At 32.8% G+C, this 22,051-nt stretch overlaps 1 protein-coding gene across 1 annotated transcript; it reads right to left on the bottom strand.

The window, feature by feature from the left end:
• Window positions 1–2,306: 2,306 nt before the first annotated feature.
• On the bottom strand, window positions 2,307–3,473 carry LOC129310345 (probable membrane-associated kinase regulator 6). The gene is made up of 2 exons (XM_054952167.1): window positions 2,845–3,473; window positions 2,307–2,755 (listed from the first exon to the last, which is right to left on the bottom strand). The coding sequence occupies exons 1-2, from the start codon at window positions 3,458–3,460 to the stop codon at window positions 2,748–2,750; spliced, it is 624 nt and encodes a 207-aa protein (XP_054808142.1). The 5' UTR covers window positions 3,461–3,473; the 3' UTR covers window positions 2,307–2,747.
• Window positions 3,474–22,051: the final 18,578 nt, after the last annotated feature.

Raw genomic sequence — 22,051 nt, 5'->3', positions numbered from 1 at the left:
GAACATTCCTTCGGTTTGGATTTAAGCCAAGACATATAACATTTTCCTTTTGCTCTCTAAAAAAGAAAAGAAAAGAAAAAGAAAAGAGCCACAAGCAAATTTAAGCTTCGTTATCATGTGTTGCAACTGAATCTTTATGATAAGACAATAACAATAGTATTAGCAGAGACATACTCAAAAGAAAGGAGATGGTCCCAGGAGGTTGTTTCTTATTGGGACCCTTCACGAGGAGTCCATTCCTGAAGAAGCTAACAAGGCTGGAGAAGAACATGGCCATTGGCTCCTAAGACATTGTCTATACCCAGAGTTGTTGACAAATGCATGTGTTCATCATGTGGGTGGTTGACCAATGGAACTTGGCGCAGGTTTGCTCTGTCTTCTTCACTTTTCAAATGAATTTAGTCCAGGTTACTTCTGTTGAATAATACCAGCGGCAAACGTGTGTAACAGCAAACTCCCGACTGGATGCTTGAGTCGTGCCCAGAAGGACACTGTCCTTAAGAACTATTCCGGCACACCCTCGGACGGCCGGCAGTTCCCCAGGATTAAACAAGCACTTCCTCGGTGGAACGAGGGAACAGAACAACGGAGACCAAACGTAATCACAGACAGATAGATTGGCAGAGGAAGGAAGAGAGAACCGTGAGGACTCAAGAGGCTTCTGTATTTTTAAAAACTTGTCTGGAAATGTTGGAGTTACACAAAACGCATTCAACTCTGGAAACGTTGGGAACGTTTGGGAAGACAACCGTTTAGAAAAAATTAATTTGTTTAATGAAAAAACCGGCAAGCCAAAATAATTATTTATTTGTAAAATAATTCGGTAAAAGGAACCCACTACCTCTTGAACTCGCGCACGGGGGGGCGAATCGGCTGATTTCAACTGCGATTGCCCTGAGTTGGCCTATCTCATGTGCGCGAGGCCACTTCTTTTCCAAACCCATTTTACTAGCCCACTTCATTCCTTAGTATATATACACTAGGAGAGTCTTTCTTTTAATTAATGTGGGACTTTGACACACACACACTTTTGACACACATACAACAACTTCAAGTTTTATTAAAATATTTGAAAATTTTCTTGAATCCTATTATGCTCCCTTCTCACGTGGGCTTATACTGTATTCTTCTCTCTTTCTTGCTGAAGCGAATATAAACAATAGTAAGTATCAGTCAGAAACAGATTAGAATGTGGTTAGTTATTTAAGAGAGATTTATAGTTTTCCTCATGACTATCAATAGCAGTATGAAATTTACGACAAACCGTATTATTCCCACATGAGGGCCCACCTTGTTGGATATCATATGAGAACAATGTTAGGTTTCATCTAAGTATAGTTGGAAGTTGTGGTTTTGGACGGGTCCATCAATGTCTAGAGAATGTTTGAACAAATGCCAGAATGAGAAGGATGGGCAACTTTTCTATGAGCACAAGTAAATGCAGTGCAGCGACACTTTGTCCTGACTTGTTAGGCAAACTTGCAAGCAATAAGAGGGAATCATGTTCACAGTCAGTGTCACTTTCTAGTGGTTAATCATGGATAAGTGAGGAAGAAACTTTCAAGAAGATTGGCATGTCCCTTGTTCCCTTCTTATCTATCTTGATAGTTTCTACAACCAGAAGATGAAAATAAACCAACCTGTGGTGAAGATTGACAAGCTCCAATGAGGGCCCCAGTCGTGAGAGTTGAAGAAAAAAATTATGTTTTCTGTGAAATTCTGGGTTGGTCTTGATATATTCTACCTTACGTTTGGGCATTTTAAACAGATTTAAAAAAAAAAAAAATCATCATATGTATGTCAAATGTGTTCCCCATTGATATTGATTTCCAATACACTTCAATGCTTCAATTTCTTTTATGATTTACTTAGCTTGCTGACTTTTTTTATACTAAATTGAATCCTTCTTCTCAGTTTACTTTTCCCCATTCCATTTAAGAATTGTTCAACTTCAAACAGGTACTCCACTTTTGAATTTGTGTTTAACAACATATACTTCTTGGTTTTGTTCTCACCTAGCGAATGACACATCATCTGGTAATAAGAAAGTTATAGAGCATGATTTTATGGTGAATGGTGTCTGAAAAATTAGTGATCAATAAAGTCAAATTATCTTCCATGTAGTTAACTTCAGTGGATAAAACATTTGTCATATTGAAGTGCCATTATATCTCTTCTATTTTTAATATTTTGTCTACAAAAGGGAAGATTTTGAAGGTTTCCAAAACGGCATTAGATCAGATAATCTTTCTGGCAGCTCTTCTGTGTAAATCTATGGCAAACTGATATTTCATGGGGATTGCTCATATTGATGGAAATATGTTTCTTTCATTCTTTTGTCATGATTCACTAACTGGATCTCCAATTTTCTGTTGCAGAACATTTGTGTGAGAACACCAAGTCCATCACTTCTTTAGATGAATTAAGAGTGAAGACGAGCTAGGAAAGTGCTGGAAAATTGTTATTCTTACATCAGAAAAGCAGACAGTGATTAATTTTTATGCTTCTCCAGTCTTCACAACTTCTACTATAAAACTTGTTGTGATGATACTCACTGCAGCTACATCTAAGAAAACATCTCTCAGCAGAAAAATATATGTAAAATCCATGAGTGAAGAAGGCACGATAGAGAGAGAGAGAGAGAGAGAGAGATCAAGTTGGTCTGCTTGAGCAGCGTCCGTGCAGATCTAGAACAACCAAACTCTCTTCCCTCTTCTACTATTCTCTTTGCTTTATCTGCTGAAAAATCAGTTTCCTGGAAACAAGGAGAGAGAATAAATAAACAAGTTTCAAGTTTAACAAACTAGGAAATTAAACGAAGGAAAAGAAAAGGCATAATTATACCTATTGATTTTTTGCAGTGAAGGACGGCTTCATAAATTGAGTTCTCATAATCAAACAAATCACCCATGGAGTAAGCTTTAACTGATTTTGGAGATGCTTGCTGTGAAATGCTCCAACTCTTCACTTCCCACTCTGTCTTCTCAAAATCACCAACTCTAGTACTTTTCCATGAGCACCCCACTCTCCGGCATAATTGCTTAAAATACCCAAAGCTGCTTCTCAAGATTTTCTGTGTGGATTTTCTCCACTTTGTGAGGAACCCATGATGATGAGTCCCCACGCTTCTTGGAGAAACAATTCCTGAATAAAAGAAAGAACTAGGCATGCTTTGTGTGGAATAAGGAGTATTGCAATATTCCACCTTTGAAGGATCACCATACACAGGTCTGATAAAGCCATCAGAGAAAAGCTCATCAGCATGAACAAAACCAGTAGGTGGCAAGTGATCGAGTGAAAAGTCAAAGTTAAAGCTCTGGGGTTCTGCCATTATTAAACCTTCGGAGTTCATGGAAGCTCTGAGAGACTCCTCATCAAGGCCATTGACAGGAAGCTTAAAGTCTGATGATAGCCAACTGTATGAAAAGCTATCAGTGGCCAGAGGCAGTGAGGATTCCATTAGAAACAGGGAATACCAAACTTACATGTGTTGTTGGTAAGCTATAAATATATAATAGAATGTTAGAGTGACAAAACAAAATAAGAGGACCACAAGAGGGAAAAGCCTTGTCTATTCTGTCAAGCAGGGAACAAATGAAATGATACGAATACGCAAACTGAATTGACTTCTATATACATATACCAAGTTTATCTTGCTCTCTCATCATTTAGTTATGGTTGTCTGCAATTTCAATTAGACTGGGAAGGTAAGATGAGCCACCCGGTGAGAGAGAATAAAAATGGGGACAAAAAGATGAAAAGGAAAGGTTTGTCCAGTTCACTTGGTTTGATTTCTTTTCCATTTCAAGCTACTGCGGTATGAAAAGGAAATGGAAAACTAAAATAACGAAGCATGATAAATGCCATATTTATGACGTTAAAATGGCTTTTTGAAGTTTGCAGGGACAGAGCATGAAGAATGGCGTGAAGTATGGTGACTGTGGCGTCAAAATTATTCTTAAAATATTCACACACAACAGAACTCCCATGTAGCTTTTATATGCATGAGAAATTTAAGAAGTTGCTTGTGACAGAACATCTACCCTGTTCATACTCAAAAGGATTAGCGCAATTGGTTAAAGCAAGGACGCCCCCATTTATCAATTCTGGTTCAATTCTTGGGGAAATATTACGTAAGTGTGTTTTGAAGATCATTAAAGGAGGAGATTTAGATTCGGTATTTATAAAGATCAAGTAAGATTGAGGTGGACTACTAGGTGTTACCTTTAGCCCCTTGCCTGGTCTCTGTGCATCTAGGCCTTCCCAATGTACAAGAATAGGTTTGGCTCAATCCTAATGGAAAAAATTATACCTTCGTCCATAGTATATTATTTCCCCGATAAGCAATATTAGTATCAAAAGTAACAACTTTTTTCAAAATTACAAATGTTCAATAATTAGGCATTATGTTTATATAGTATTAAGTTAACATATCAGTTTAAATTTTAAATAAAACTAATGCTTTGTTTGGATGCACAGGAATTTGGATTTGAGTCAAATCCATCATTTGAGTAATTAAAAATGTACATATTTGAATTTTGTTTGGATTTGCTCCAAATTCAAGTTCTATATTAATCTTTTTATAATGTGAAATTTTTTTTAAACCCCTATTATTTTAAATCCTACCTTAATCTTTTTGTAATTTGACTAGTCTATCGGTGGTGCCAAATAGGACCAAATTGCCAGTAGTGACTAAGGCTGGGTTGTTGCTGCCATTGATTAGGATTGGGTTATCATCGCAACCAGGACTGGCCAGAATTGAACAACCGACATCCATTAAGACTAAACTGCATGAACCAACTGGATTATTGACGCCGATTAGGACCACAGTTTTGGTGACGACTAGGATCAGATGATTAACTTCCACCGTGACCAAACAACCGACACCGACCAGGACTGAACAACAGCTTGAGACAGGGATCTAAATGCTGGCTGCCACCGTGACTAGAATCGAAACAGACAGCAGCTTGCAAGAGGGATTTAAATGTCGACTCCTACTGTGAATAGGATCAAACAGAAGACCTTAACCAAGAACAGACCACTGGTGGTCTGATCTCAATCTCATTATTGTTGGCGGTTCGATCCCAATTGAATTTGTCAAACTCAATCACGGTGGGATTGAATCATCTGATCCCAGCTATTTAGTCCTAGTCGACTCCGGTGATACTGTCTTGATCAGCTCCAGTGGTCTTGTCCCAGTTTGTGCTGGCTGTTTGATCTTGATGGAAGTCGGCCATCCAATCCCAATTGTCGCTTGCACTCTTGTCTTAGCTGGCTTTAATGGTCCAGTCTTAGTAGAAGTCAGCCATTCAATCTCGGTTGTCATCAATGATTCTGTCCCAATTAGCGTCAACGATCAAGCCCCATTTGATGTTGAAGTTTCAATCCCAGTAGAAGTCGACCATCTAGTCCTAATGGAAGGCTGCTGTTCAATCTCGATAGGTGTTGACAGTTTAATCTTAATGAAAGTTGGTTGTCCAAACTGTCAACTTCGACTAAGACTAGATTGTCAATGTTGTTTGAGTTGCTTTTAAATTCAAACATAGAATTTAGAATTTGAAATTTTATTTAAGATCCAAACAAAGAATTTTAATATTATAATTTAAAATTTTTTATATCATCTAAATAAAGAATTTAGATTCTATAAATTTCAAATGTGAGATTTCAAATATAAAATTTTAAATCTAATTTCAACTCAAATTCACTCATCCAAACATAACCTAAAAGATTGAAAGATTGAATTCTTAATTTTTTTTTCATAATAATAATAAATTTAATTTATCCACATGATATATCAAGAAAAACAATTAATAACATCAATACTACTCATAAAATGTACACACGTGTGTGTGTGTACATCGAGTTATATTTCTAAAAAATTGGATTTATACAATACAATTTAATAAAGTTTATGTGAATTGAATATCAGTTTGTTTAAAGTATTATAAGGTAAGAATCTAGAAGCAAATCAATACATTTTTGTTGAAAAAGAAAAGCGGCACAAGTCCAAAAGGTATAATGTTATGCAAGAAATGGTTGGTTTGTCTGCGGTAGCAACAACTCCATAGTTCACAAGCAAACAGGAAAAAAAGGATGGACCATTGATAGAATCCTGGCTTTTTGTGATGGTGCATTGTATTAGATGGCTTTGTTAACCCCATGTGACACTCACGATAATCTATACCATGTTTTTTGTGAATTTTGAGCAAGTTTGAGTAATGTGTTTCATGTTTTGCTGCCAAGTTCAACAACTGATAACTTGTCATCCTTAATTTTTTGTGAATTCTAAATGATTAATAGTACGTTTCATGTTACGCTGCATTGGTAGAACAACCAATGTTTGTTAGGAAAAATATAATTGTTAGTTTGTATATTTTTTTAATGCGTTTTTGTATCAGTATTATACTTTTTTGCATTTCTCCCAATGCTGTGAGTTTCATATATTGTAACGTTAGTTTTTATCATCATTACAAAATTAAATTTAATGATGTATACATAACTCCATTAATTTTATTGCTAAATTAGTAAGATTATGATTAGTTAAACATTGTATAAGTAGAAGTCAAAAAGAAAAAAAATTGGAATTTCACTTAAACAACAAAAGGTACAAGCGCATCAAAAGCTAAATGTGAGAAGGGGATTAAGGCATTAGACCCCAGTAGCCCCTGCTGAGGTGGATGTCATATTTCATTTTCAGAAATTGATGAATTAATTTATATTTTTTTAGAAACATTATAAATTAATATTTTGATACATTTAGAATGAATCATGAAGGAATATCAAATTGAAACTCACTATTTAAGTGTATTTTTTTAAAATTCATAAAAAAATAACTAAATGAGTTGGTGGGTTAGCTCATTTGACTCACAAACCTTTAAGGGTTGGGTTGGAATTTTTCCAACTCATATGAGAATGAGTTTAACCCAACCCAACTCACATTTCTCTTAACCAATATGGTCCGTGTTGGCTTATATCCCCACCTCTACCCTCAGAGCTCAAAACTCACTTCTTACAACTCCAATCGAGTTTCCCTTCTTCCAAACACCTAATAATATCCAATAGTATCTTAATGGACTTTATTTTTGAACCAGCATGATCCCTTTCCAAGAAAACCTACTTAACCAAAATTAACAGTAATAACTTTGAAGTTTTAGCAACCAAATTTACACCTAAAAGTTTCTTTTGCAACTTTTTACCAAATATCTAATATGCGACATTCCAAACCAATCAATCAAACACGTAACCCTTAATTTTCTTATCCAACTATCTTCAAGCATCTAAATATGACTTCTAAAACGATAATATATTTTATAAATTTTTAACCTTGTAACTCTCAATAATCTAGAGTTCAGATAAGATCTCAATAACTTATTAAATGCACTCCTTTGCAAAAACCTAATTTAAACTTACAAATAATAATGTCCAAGCCCAAATCACGCTTAGGGATTGGTGCATCATCTTCAATTAGCTCACATTCATAATCATCAGGAATACCCCATGGATCACTCTGTAATAAGAAATGGTAGGGAAGATAAACCAATCATTTTCCTTCAACAATTGATGCCTAACACTTTGAAGGTTGACCACTGAAATCATATTTGTTGGTTACTTTATACTAACAAAAGATAGATAAGAGGAAAAGACATTATCTGTTACTAAAATGAGAATAATGATACAATGACACTTTGGAGAAGCTCACTAAATTGGATCATAGTATCTGTATATTGAAAATGTTTTTGGCTCCATTGTGTATGTAATTTAATGTTAAAATATATAGTAGTGGTAACACAAGACAAGGGGTATAAATCTACAAGCTTACATCCGCAATCAATCCAGACAAACATAAACAAATTCATAAAACTTCAATTAAATATCTCATTTTGTCTGACACCACCCTAAGTTGTAGGGATTTTTTTTTATTTTTTTTCCAAATCCTTCCCCATGGAAGGAAACTCACACATAAAGAGAGTCCAATACTAGAAGGTAGGAACGGTGCCACTTGTGGCATAAGGCCACTAGTGTAGGGATTTTTTTAATTGTAGGTGGATGTAAGAGAGTTATGCACCTAGCTATTAGCCCTCTTTCCTTTGAATGGTTTTACTTTAGCCTTCTTTATTCCTTTAAAAAATTCATTTAAATATTGGCTAGTGGAATTTTAAATTTACATCAAACCCTTAGCTAACATGAATCCTCATTTGCACATAGACCTTAACAAACAAGCATCAACTCTATAAAGCCATCGGCTTTCATATATTCAAGTTGCTATTCCTAAACCAACCCTAGCATTATTCAACTTGAAATTCAATTCACATCATAATCCAACACCTCAAATATTAATATTTTTAGTTTAAGCTTTTTTAAATTTAGGAATTTTGTCCAAAGAGCAAAACCAACTTCTCAATGAATTCTAGTAATTTACTAACTAGAACCACTAATATAGAAAGGGATATCTACACTGGTTAAAATTGACTATTTAAACTTGTAATATCCTTCTCCTTTTAATCTCATGATTAACTCCAATTCCTATGTAACAAGGAAATGGAATTAAGGTAGTTAACATAATATCAAGTTTCAAATGGTTAGAAAAATGGGGATCTTAAGTTTATAAAACTCAAACCATTTTCAAAGTCTTACAATTAGACAAATCAAAGTTTACACATATGCAAAAGCAAGGGATCATTACATAAATGAATGCATTTGTTAAAGAATTTGTAAACAATAATATTCTGTAAAATTTTAAGGCGTGTGCCGCGGCATGTTTGCCTCTGTGACATGCACTGTGATACAATTGCATAAATTTTGACAGTGAATTTTACTGTCAATTTGACAGCTTTTGCAGCAACTTTTAATATGCCATAATTCTCTGTCCAATGTTCGATTGACGCAAACTAAGTGTTTACAAAAAGCTCTTTCCAAGCTCTAACTAATGGCGGTGGTTTCAGAAGTAAGTTATTTTTCAATCAAAATTTGAACACTCTTTTTTAAAATTTACACTTTTTCAATAATTTTTATAAAACTAAGTGTTCAATTCATTTACCAAAAGCCATTAGCCATTAACACCCATTTGACTGCATGCAAAATGTCAAAATTAACTCGTGCAATGCACCATATCACATTAAATACTCATAGACCACATTTTTATAACTCAACCCCTTAATCTCAAAAATATAAAAGGGAAATTTAAGCACATTTCCCTCAAAATGATCCATGATCTACACATAATATTCTTAACTCTTACTTGCATTAATATTTTAGCCTCATCACATATATCTCATAACATCAACTCACTCCCTAAGGCCTAAAATATACTTATATATTACAAATAAATAATGTAAGTAAGAACCAAAATGGATAAAACCTAGTTGGCAATTTAAATTGTCAAATACACATAGTGACACAAGAATAAAGAGGCATACTAAAGTAGGATTACAGTCCTATGCCTCTGGGAGCTTTCCTCTTTCCAATCATCTTAAGCTATTCCCTATAATATTAAAGATTATAGGGTGAGCATAACCACTCAGTAATTAAAGTCCAACTAATGTATACCGATGCATGTCGATTAGTTCAAATACAAGTGGCAATAAAAGTCAATTCTTTAAACCATGTAAAATATTTGAGAATATATATATGTCACATCCAAAAAATGCGACGCGGACCGCAAAGGAGCAAAGGTTCCGGCCTTCGCAAAGAAGACCAGAGAAATGAAAGTTGCCACCAAAATTTTGAGAAAAATCTTGAAAAATAATTTAAAGGAGGATAAGGGTGGTCTGCAAAAACAGAAAATAAGTTCGGGAGTCGATTGAGTATGAAGAAAGTGTTAGGCACCTCATAACACCCGTTCGTAAGAATGGTTATCGAAAGTTTATTGTGCTCTATTAATATACTTTTATAATTATTTTAATTATTTCTTTTATATTCATGTGTTTAAAAATGATAAGAATTAAATGAGAAATATTTATTTATTTACGAGGGAGGACTTGACTTAGAATCTGACTCTGAGACCTACGTACCCTGTGATGGGAATCAAAATCCACGTAGTTTGAGCTTAAAAATTGTTGGTGAAAATATTTTTTTTGAAGAGAAATTAATTAGAAATAATTCATCCTTTTGCAAATGAAACAATTTATGAAATTTTGATATGTATATTTTAAATTATAAAAAGTGATTTAATTTTAATTATTTTCTCAACTTTTGAATTTTTTGAATAAAGAAAAGAAAAGAGTTTAAAAATTATTTTTATTTTTATTTTTATATTTTATGATGGGAATTTAATTGCTATACTTACAGAGCCTTATTGGCTCATACGATAATATAATTATTTTAATATCTGCAAAGATTCCAAACTCTCACACGATAAAAGAGTTTAACAACTTAGTTTATTTACTTAAATTTTTAAATATTAATAATATCATTATTTTTTTAGTATGTTAATACATATATACTTTTTTTGAAATACTCTTAATCACTATACTTGCAAAGCCTTATTGACTTTTACGGTAATATGATTATCCTAAATATCTACGGAAATTTAAAAATCCTCACAATATAAAGGATTAAATAATATATATATTTTAAATATATTTTAATTTTGTATAATTTATATTTTTAAACATAAAAATCTTATTCGCTATACTTACGAAGTCTTATTGACTTTCACTGTAAGATAATTATTCTAGAGGTCTATAGACATTTAAAAATCTCATATGACCAAAAGATCTAATTAGAAAATATGATTATAATTTAAATTTATTAATTTAATTAATTAATAGTATAAAAAATGTTTATTATTTTTTTTACAAAATTCATATAAATTGAGAATTGAGATATCTGTGAGGATTTATTACCCTACACGGTAAGGCAATTAATTTAATTCTCTACAAAGATTCTTGAAATCTTACTTGAGACTTAAATATTTATTATAAAAGGAAAATTAATTTTAATAATGGGCTTTCGGAACCCATATAAATACTTACAAGATTGATCCTCATACCTGCGGAATCTTATTAATTTTTACGGTATGAAATCATTCTAAGTGCCTATGGAGATTCTTAAAATCTCATATGATAAATAGATAGCCAAAATATTTGCATTTGCAGTCGGTGTATAATATTATGATTAACTAAACAATTCATGCAATAAAGGCCATGGAAAGAATAGAGAAATAAACTATTTTGACAATTCACTATTCTTTTGACTTGAGAATATATTCTAAAAAAATTCTAGATTTGGCATAAACTTTTAGCAAGATCATAGCCATGATAGACGTGGCTTCAAACCACAATCACCTCACAAATTATCAATAATATTCTCACAAGCTCTCTCTCTCTCTCTCTGTCAAACACCTCTTAAATATGGTCTAAATTCTACATAAAAATATTTAATTCTTGAATGTTTTAATGCCTAAACATACATCTGGATCAGTCCGTACTCACAATATCTACCAATATGTGTGTTTGTGTGTGTGTGTGTGTTCATCAATGAATCCAGATTAAGGGAAATGATATGATTTAAATATTACCCGAGCAGCTTATGATTCTATGTTTGCATTCTTCTTCCTCTCAAGACAATGCTTTCACCACCTCAACCTCAAGTTTTGAACGTGTTTTAAGTTCTTTGTTGCTTGCAAATCATCCAGAATTCATGTAACTGAGGGAAGAAGAAAATGGTGCTCTCGTTCAGTCTAAAAACCAACATGTGCATGCATGCTACTGTTTATACGTGTTCTTATTCTCATTCTCTCGATTCCTCGGTCTTCCTTTATTGCTCTATTTTTTCAATTTTCCTTTTATTGTTTTCTCTCTTCTCTTCCTTGGTCACTCTCACTCTTTCAGTCTCTTCTTTCTGTGTTACTTCCTCTCCGTCTCTATTCGACTTCATGCTTTATTTTTTTCTCAATTTATCTCTCCCTCTCTTTAGAAAAAATCTCCTTGCCCAGAATCAGCTCCCCTTCCATGCTCTATTTTTTTCTTCATTTTCTACCTGTTTCTCGTGCACTCTCTTTCCTCCATTTTTTCCTCTTTCTGTCTCTCTCTTCTCGTGCTCTTCAAGCTTGATCAATATGAATGTCTTTTTAAGACTGGAAGAGGAATGGTAATGGTGGTTGCGAGAGTGAGGACGAGAGAAAAGAGAATGAAAAGGGAAGAGGCTTTGGATGGAAGAATAGGAGTGTGGCTTCGTGCAAAAAGAAGCAGAGTGGCCCTGTTTTTCTACTAACATAAGGAGTTTATCGTTCAAAACATAAGGGACACACTCACGACCCTCTTTTTTTTTCTAGTGGAAATAGCAGTAGCAGCCCTCTTTTTTTTATCTCTTCTCATTTTGGTTTTTCTTATGCCTCTTCCTCAACAGAGAAAGGACTAAAAAGAGGAATGAAAGCAGACTCCTCCTCCAAACCCAATGCTGTCATCAATGAATTAAAATCATGCGGTTGCATTTCTGGGGCCGAAACTTTTGCTCGTGCCTCTCTATCTCTCTCTTTCTTCTTTTTCTGCTCCTTCTCTTTCATACATGCTATATTTCTGCTCTGCCTTCCTTTTTTTCTGCAACGTGCATCTCTGTCTTTTCTTCAGCGTGTACATATGGCCTTTTCTACATTTGTTATGTTCTGCTTCTCTTTCACTAGTGTTTTCTCTCTACCCGTCGAAAGTCTGCGTGTGTGCACATCATGGTTTCTACTCCTTTTACTATGCTTTTCTGCTCTCCAATTTTTTCTACTTGCGTAAGTGTGTGTCTTTGTATGGCTATCTGTTCTTTTCAATCGCATGCGAGTTTGCTTTCTATGTTTTTTCTATGTGTGTATTAACTGCACGTGAACCGCATAAGGCTTGTGATGAAATGCCCAGCCTTTTTTTTAATTTTTTGAAAATTAAATTCACACACACACACACACACATGTATATATATATATATATTTTTTAAATGAAAAATAAGATTTAGGGAAAGAAATTTAACTCTCAAAAATTGACTTCCAATATTTTTGAATGATTGAGATAATTTAGAGAGAGATTTTAAAAGATTTAAACAAGATTTTTTTTATTTTGTTAAAATTTAATCCTAAAAAGGATTAAATTTCATTTTTGTATTTTAATGAACTAAAAGAAATAAAATCCTAACCAAAAAAGATTATCTAACATAAAATTAAGCCCTATCAATTAAATTAAATTTTTTTGTTTTGAAAATATAATCCTAAAAGGGATTAAATTTCATTTTTGTGTTTTTATTTTTTTGATTATTTATTATTATTTTTATAAAATTTAAAAAATGTCTGAAAAAAATACAGTATTCACAGTTACCCCTCTTTACTTGTTTCTTATGTAAGTATATTAAAATATGTGTTTTTGAATTCTTACACAAGTGACAAGTAAAGATAGAACATGTATTTTGATCGGCCATGCAATACCTATGAAAAGACCTAATTGCCCCTGACATAACAAGATGTGATTAAATACAAGACTATTATATAACAAACACAATGACATAATTTTTTTTAGCAATATGATGAGGTGATATGATGCGAATGAAAATGATCAATTGACAAAGATTCAAACACAATGCAAGACTATTGGATAACAAACATAGTAAAATAATTTTTTTAATTTTTTAGCAATGTGATGCAAATGAAAATAACTAAATAACATAGAATGATGCAAGACTATTGAATAACAAACACAGTAAAATGATTTTTTTATTTTAGCAATGTGATGCGAATGAAAATGACTAAATGACAATAATCCAAATAAAATATATGTTGACTAGATGATCCCTCTTCATTAGATTTCTAAGTGAGAATTTCATGAGATGATATTCTTATCTTAGAAATGAATGAAAAGAGAAACATGTATTTTTGTTTGGAGGGGCAAGGCTCTTAGGTACCTACAATTAAACAAAAAAAACAAAACAAAATAAAACAAAGGGTTTAAAATGAAATGTGATTTAGGAAATAAATAAAATAAAATCTCAATGGAGATGAATTGCTTATATTTCAAAGGATTTGGTTGGATGCCTGCCTTTACAAGGCTTTAAAGAATTGTGCTAGCCAGTACTGGGCTTTGAGGATACTTGTCTTTACAGGGCTTTAAATGATTGTGCCAGCCGGTACTAAGCTTTGAGGGTACCTGTCTTTACAGGGCTTTAAATGGTAAAGAAGTGCCTGCCCAAGAAGGGATTTAGTGAGTACCTGTATTCACAAGGCTTTAAACGATAAGAAAATGCCTACCCATATATGGCTTTTGGTGGGTGCCTGTCTTTACAGGGTTTTGAATGGTAAGAAAGTGCCTACTCATGTAGGGCTTTTGGTAGGTACTTGTCTTTACAGGGCTTTAAAAGGTAAGAAAGTACCTACCCATGTAGAGCTTTTAGTGGGTGCCTGTCTTTATAGGGCTTTGAACGGTAAGAAAGTGCCTACCCATCTAGGGCTTTTGGTAGGTGCCTGTCTTTACAGGGCTTTGAATGGTAAGAAAGTGCCTACCCATGTAGGGCTTTTGGCGGGTGCTTATCTTTACAGGGCTTTGAACGATAAGAAAGTGTCTACCCATGTAGGGCTTTTGGCGGGTGCCTGTCTTTACAGGGCTTTGAACGGTAAGAAAGTGCCTACCCATGTAAAGCTTTTGACAGGTGCCTGTTTTTACAGGGCTTTGAACGGTAAGAAAGTGCCTACCCATGTAAGGCTTTTGGCGAGTGCTTGTCTTTACAGGGCTTTGAATTATAGAAAAGTGCCTACCCATGTAAGGCTTTGGTGGGTGCCTGTCTTTACAGGGCTTTAAATGGTACGAAAGTGCCTATCCATGTAGGGCTTTTGATGGGTGCCTGTCTTTACAGGGCTTTGAACGTTAAGAAAGTACCCACCTATGTAGGGCTTTTGGTAGGTGCCTGTCTTTACAGGGTTTTGAACGGTAAAAAAGTGCCTACCCATGTAGGGCTTTTGGTGGGTGCCTGTCTTTACAGAGCAGTTAAGAAAGTGCCTACCCATGTAGGGCTTTTGGTGGGTGCCTGTCTTTACAGAGCTTTGAAGTTAAGAAAGTGCCTACCCATGTAGGGCTTTTGGTGGGTGCCTGTCTTTACAGAGCTTTGAAGTTAAGAAAGTGCCTACCCATATAGGGCTTTTGATGGGTTCCTGTCTTTACAGGGCTTTGAACGGTAAGAAAGTGCCTGTCCATCTAGGGCTTTTAGTGGGTGCCTGTTTTTACAGGGTTTGAACGGTAAGAAAGTGCCTGTCCATCTAGGGCTTTTGGTGGGTACCTGTCTTTACAGAGCTTTAAACGATAAGAAAGTGCCTGCCTATATAGGGCTTTTGGTAGGTGTCTGTCTTTACAGGGCTTTAAATGATAAGAAAGTACCTGCCCAAGTAAGACTTTTAGTAGGTGCTTGTCTTTACAAGGCTTTGAACAGCAAGAAAGTGCCTGCCCATGTAGGGCTTTAAAAGGGTGTGAGAATAGGTTTCATCCCACATGATAAATTATAAATAATTTGAGAGAAATTCACATGTAAGGCTTCTTGTTGTTTCTTCTCTTACTTCCTTAGGTTCTACAAATTTTTTTATTTTTTCCCAATCCAAAGGAGGCATACTTTCTGTGGCCATGCATGTAATGGGGGTAAAGTGCAATACATGATTTTTTTTTGTTCACCCTAATCTAAATGGAGGAAAATTTTTATGTTGAGCATGTAATGTATGGATAATACATAATGCATGATATTTTTTTTATTAAAATTTCAATTCTTTTTCTGCCCCAATTTAAATTGTGGCAAATTTGATGCAATGCATGCCATAAGTGATATGGAAAAGTGAATGACTTGTTTTTTATTTGCCCTAATCTAAATTGTGGCAATTTTTATGTGAAATATCTAATGGGTGGATAATGCGTAATGCATAATTGACTATTTTTTTAAAAAAAATTCAACTCCCTATTTACCTCAATCTAAATTGGAGTTCACTTTAATGTGAAAGATATAATTTTTTTCAATTTAAATTAGGGTTCACTTTGATGTGAAAGATGTAATTTTTTTTTTCAATTTATGTGAAGATATGGAATGCTCAATACATTTGAAATTGTAAAATATATTTCTTTTTATTTGAAAGATTTTGATGCAAGAGGAAACAAAACTTGAAATTAGCAAAATGTTAGGGTTCTCTTGGTCAATTGCAACAGGAAAGTTATTGGTCTCCCCAATGAAATTGTAAGTCAATGACTTAACAACTTTTACCACAAGAATTGGGCCTTAAGAGGTCACACTTTCAAACATCTAAAATTATTTATTCCTCCCATATTGAGAATTTTCAAGACAATTTATTTGCCCATATGAAATGCTTGTTAGACATGAATGTTTCATCTCATCTATCTTCATCATCAAAGCTTGTATAGTCAATAAGCAAATTAGCACTAAGTTTTATTTAACAATGTCAATGTAAACAGTCATTGTAAATAAAAGACTCATATACCAAAGCTATAACTAAGATGAAACTTCAAATTCCTTTTATCTTTCAGCCACCAAACAACCTGCACAAAAGAAAGAAGAGAAAGAACCAAGCTTCCCATACCATGATAGCAATTACAAAACACGAATGAAGGAACCTAATGTCAAACAAGGAAGAGGAAGGATTAGCTCTATACTAGCACACGAAAAATGTCGACGAAGATAAAGGAGAGCTTTGACCTTGGGTTGGATTGCAACACGAATAAAGGAGAAAGAAGGGAGGATTTGTTAGCTTCCTAACACTCATAATGGTGATGGATAATGCACCTGTATTCACCGGCAATGGACGATCAGACTAGAGTAGGATGAAATTTCTTAAAGTACTCTCAATCTCTCTCTCTCTCTCTCTCTCTCTCTCTCGTTGCAATAAACGAAAATGAAAAGGAATGGAAAAAAATATAATGGTGTTGGGATAACCTATAGAAATTTATACCATCTTAGTGCATTTCCTACAATTTCATATGCTTTTTAATGTAGTTGTGCATACTTTTAGTACATATAATAAGAAAATGTACATATCTCATATTTAAGTTTGAGTGACAAAATATTAGTCTAAATTGCACATAATTTTTTATCTTGCTAAAGATTTACCTAGATCTTACAATATCACTTGTCTTCTTAGGTCATTAAAGTACTATTTGAGAAGTAACAAAGAAGTTATGATGTCATTACACCAAGAGAAAGACAAGATAGAGTGAAGAATTAAGCCTTAACATAAGTACTTTCAACCTCAACCAAAAACCAAAAACAGAATATCATTTATGAGTTCTAGCTGCAGCCAAGAAATAATTAGCTGCAACCAAAGTTTTGGTTGAGAGGTTTTGACTGCAACCAAAGAAGAATAAACTACAGCCAAAAGCCTTTTTTTTTTTTTTTGAAAATATGCGTTTTGGAATTTAACTTGAAGCTAGGGTTACATAAGCGAAATTCTAGGACTTGGAAGAAAAGGCTACAATTTCCAAAGGTATTTTAAGGTTAGCTCTGCTAGGGTTTTGGGTTTTTGAGGAAAATTTGGCCAAGGATTGAAGATTTGAAAAGATTCAAGTGGATTTCTTTCAATTTTTCTGCTTCTCTTCCCTTTCTCTCCTTGATTCTGATATAGGTGCTGAATATTCAGATATTTGATGCTCTTTTCTAAGTATGAGCAGTTAGTTTTCTTGCACTAGGATTATTTTAAACCTTTATGTGGATTAAGACTTGAATATTCTTCTCTTTTGGTAGCTAATGATGTGTGTGTGTATTTATTTTGTCCTATGCTTAATGCTTCTAATTGCTTGATCACTATTTTGATTGTTTTGTTCACTTGAATTGTACTTGAGAAAGTTAATTTAGGTATAGAACTTCGATAGAATAGTGTTGGATTTAAAATTTACAAAGATACATGAATGGATTTGTTGGTAAAATAAAGATATTTTATTAATCATTCATAGTCACATTAAGACTGGAGCTTAAAACTTGTTTTTGCAAATTATTTTCAAAAATTATGAAATTTTAGTGTTTGTAAATATACTTGATTTTAACTTGAGAAAACCTTTTCAAGTAATTTATAATCTTAAATTAGCACTTATTTTCATTAAAAATCTATTTTAGAAGAATTAATTTAAGTTTTATGAAATACAAACGAAAGAGATAATTCGATATTCTAACCTCTTGAAGTAAAAGTTTTGACAAATTTTAATTGTTTAAAATATTTTTAATCTAATTTTCATACTTTCACACAAACCTAATTTTAATTTTGCTCAACCTAATTCAAAGCTTAATAGTAAATTTTTAACTCTCTTTTACCTAAATCCTTATGGGAGTGATATCTTTGAAAAACTTTCTATACTTGAGATGACTCTATGCTTGCAGTGACGCTTAACGGCAAACAATTTTTATTTTTATTTTAAAAAGAAGGGCATTATAGCAATTTTATAAAGCTGAAACTAAAATAAAAATCCTTTTTTTTTTTTGCATTAGTAAGAATTGAACTCATGACCTAATACATATAAATTATCAATACAACTCTTACTAGACCAACAATCCTTCTTGGTAATATTTTTCAAAATTAATACAAATATAATTAAAATACATTATTATATATTTTAATTTTATTTAAAATATTACATGAATGATAAGTGTTTTTAACATCAGGATAATGACATAGAGAATCTTTGAAGTTAAAATATAGAATTGACCCATAGTTGAGTTTATAAGTATTTGTGACCTTTTTTATACAATTCAAGAACAAAAAATGACCCTTAATCCTAAATTATATGACTTAATTTATTAATAATCATACATTATTTGAACATTAGCTGTTCAATCAGTTTGTCAAACAGGCAGCGACATCAATTGTTAATTTATTAATTTTACTTGTTAATTTACTAACACCAGTTATAAATTAATAACTAATGATTATATATCTGAAACAAAATTAACAAGTGAAAACTATTTTTAATATTTTTATTATTGAAATTATTTTTACTCTAATTTTTTTAAATAGAAGTAAAGTTGTAAATTTTTTAAGACTTGTTAATAATTATGTGACATTTTTAATCCTTGATATTCTCCCGAAATAATTAAATTTGACATTGAAGGAGAATCCAACTCCGTCCAACTCCTGGTGCTGGTACTTTGCATTCAATAACGTTGTTGCGTACGTGATGCTGCTGGGTTAGCAAGTCCAGCCTGCCGACTAGCTTGTGTCAGTGACAACTGTCAAATTGTTACAATTCAACACCATTGAAGAAGGCGTAGAATAATCGCGTCGGGTCTTAATAGGACATTTTGAGGTAAAAAAATAAAAATTATAAAATTCTTCAAGTTACAAATAGTGAAAAAAAAAATCGATTTGATAATTTTTCATTTAAATATTAAATACACGTTGCTTATGGAACTCGTGGCTTGCTGGTTGGAGCATATTGGCTTCACTTTGCTGCACAGCTCATATGTTCTCTACAAGTCATGGCTCCACTTTATTGCTTGCTGGTGTAGTTGAGTTGCAATTATTATGAAATATGTGGGACGTCAACTTCTGATAAGAGTTTCCACACCATTGATAGATTTCCTCCTTTGCCGTTGCCAGCCCGTTATGGTGGGCGAGGGAAATGCACTTTTTATTTTAGCACAACTTATGAGAATGGTACTTAAGTTTGCAGCTTTATTTTTTATATTTTGCAGAATTAAATAAAAATGTTAAAAATTTATTACATATATATAATATTTTAACAATTGAAATAAGATATAAAAAATATGTATATTATAATTTTAGTTTTACTGTTATTTTTATCTTCAAAAATATAATTTTTAGATTAAATTATGTTGCATCCGACTTAAGATTCTGAATAGCCACTATTCCTCATCTTTATATTAAATGTCATGTGAACAAGGGTTTATCCTTTAAGATGGGGCATGTATGCATATAATTACTTTAAATTTGAAAAATGAGGAAGTTATTTTAAAATTTTTTTATCAATTTTTCTTCCTTTTGTAATCTAATTTTTTCTATTAACATTTCTTAACTCTATTTATCCATTTTTTCAAAAAAAAAAAAGAATTGATTTCATTAAAAACTCACATCCTTTTTCTTCCCAAAGCCTAGGGTAGAGATTTTTGGTGATTCTAAACAAATGAATTTGGAATCAAACTTGCAATTTCTTCTTCATTTTTTTCATTACCCATGAGCGTCTTTTTTAAAAAAAAAATAATTCTGTTTAAGATAGAATTATGTATTAAATATAGACATCTCTCTTAATAAAAATTTAAACTTCAACACACCATATTATGAGCCATGAGGAACTAGCTCCTTCTACAAAATTCAACTTATACTTTGGTCGTCTTTTCTTATTTATAGTGGTCACAATTAAGTCAATAAGCCACTAACCCAATCTTGAGAACACTGGTTTAAAATTGGGTGATGATTATCCTTTTCCAATACTTATAGTCAAAAAAAATATGATAATTAGTACATTCCACTTGTTAATCAGGTTTTTGGTTCGGTCTTCAACTTTTGAATGTTGAAGATGAATTTAGAACGATCTCGTTGGTCCTATCAGGTGGAAATGGAGGAGTCAGTCCATGGATTTTCTTGCATGGCACTGAAGAAAAACGAAGCGTCATTCATAATTTGTTTGTGATTAAAAAAAAAACTCATAAATTGAGTAATAAAACATGAAGTTAAATCAAAATTTCATGTGGGTTTCATGCAAAAAAAGTTACAAATATCAATATAAAGACTATTGACCAACAATAACATATTAACATACTTCCTCTTGCTTCTTATGCGGTTACAGAGATGAATCCTATGATCATATATTTACTTTTTGTCATTTTGCTCGTGTTGTTTGGCTTGGTTCGGCATATTCATTTAGACCTGGGGGTACTATAGCCTTCATTTCCTATTGGATCAAGTCTGCTGAATTTGATTCTCAGTTGATAAATGTTCTCAAGGAGGTTCTTTTGATCTTGCAAATACGTTGGGATTTCAGAAATCTTGCCAAGCATTCGGAAAAGGAAACTCATCTACTTTAAGCAATACAAAAAGTTAAACGGTTTGAATCCACTTTGAATTTAGTCCAAACTGAGATGACAATGAAGTTGGGAAGCGAAAATTGGCCTCCTCTTTGGAATGAGAGCCTAATGTTGCCAAAGCCAGACCTGGTTGATTTCCTATTATTGGTCTTGAAAAAATAGTTGTAGAAGAGGATGAAAATTCAGAGTGAATGGTATTTTCTTTTCGAGGATCATTGTCTTTTCAATGCTAGAAGAAATCTCGGACAGCTATAGGTGCCCCAATAATTCCTCTCTTGATAGAGGTGAGATCTGTTATCAAGTGAATTCCGAAATTGGAAGATTTTTGCCAGCCAGAAGTTTCTGACATTTCATTGGTTTCCAGGACTTAAAGCTCATCATAAATCTCTCATGGAGATCCAAAGTAAGCCCAGAATCGCAAATGGTTTGGAAGGACATCACAGAGCTGCTAATTCTTTTTAAGCATCACTGGTCAGAAGAAATGCCATAGGGATGGAATTGCAATTTTAGATATCCCTTTAGCTGTACCAACTTAAACAATATTTATTTGCCTGCTTAACGCTGTAGTTGCCTTCAAATTCAAAAAAAAAAAAACATATTAATATACTAATATCAACATAAATATAAATCTATATAACATCATATTATTCATAAACAATTAATAATATAATTCTTTTTGTTCATATTTCGCACTATGCACCAATAAGAGAATTGGATTAAGCATGTGTGAGCAGTTGAAGATGGAGGATAAAAGAAAAGTGGGAGTTACAATTTATTTCAAAACTATAGTAATTAGTAAGTGAACTTGCGAGTTTGCATGGGCTTTGAAGTAAACTGCGTTGTTTATAATTTATAAATAGTAGTTAACTGGTTATGTTTTTCTATAATATATGTATAGACATACTAATAATGGATATATTAATATTTTTATAACATGAAAATGTTAATATTAATGATTTAATGTTTAAAATAAATTGGTCTAATGGCCATTAAAATATAGTTCCCATAAATTATGGATAATAATTTTGAATATTTTAAAATATGACTCATTCACAAAAATAATTAAGGT

Source organism: Prosopis cineraria, unplaced genomic scaffold, assembly GCF_029017545.1.
Source record: "Prosopis cineraria cultivar Desert tree isolate PC_DT_omini unplaced genomic scaffold, ASM2901754v1 PC5, whole genome shotgun sequence".
NCBI classification, from domain to species: domain Eukaryota; kingdom Viridiplantae; phylum Streptophyta; class Magnoliopsida; order Fabales; family Fabaceae; genus Prosopis; species Prosopis cineraria.
This window is presented reverse-complemented; position numbering and strand designations above follow the sequence as displayed.

Bases quoted from the DNA above. Each gene is read 5' to 3' on its own strand.
- LOC129310345 (XM_054952167.1), bottom strand. From the start codon at position 3,460: ATGGAATCCTCACTGCCTCTGGCCACTGATAGCTTTTCATACAGTTGG.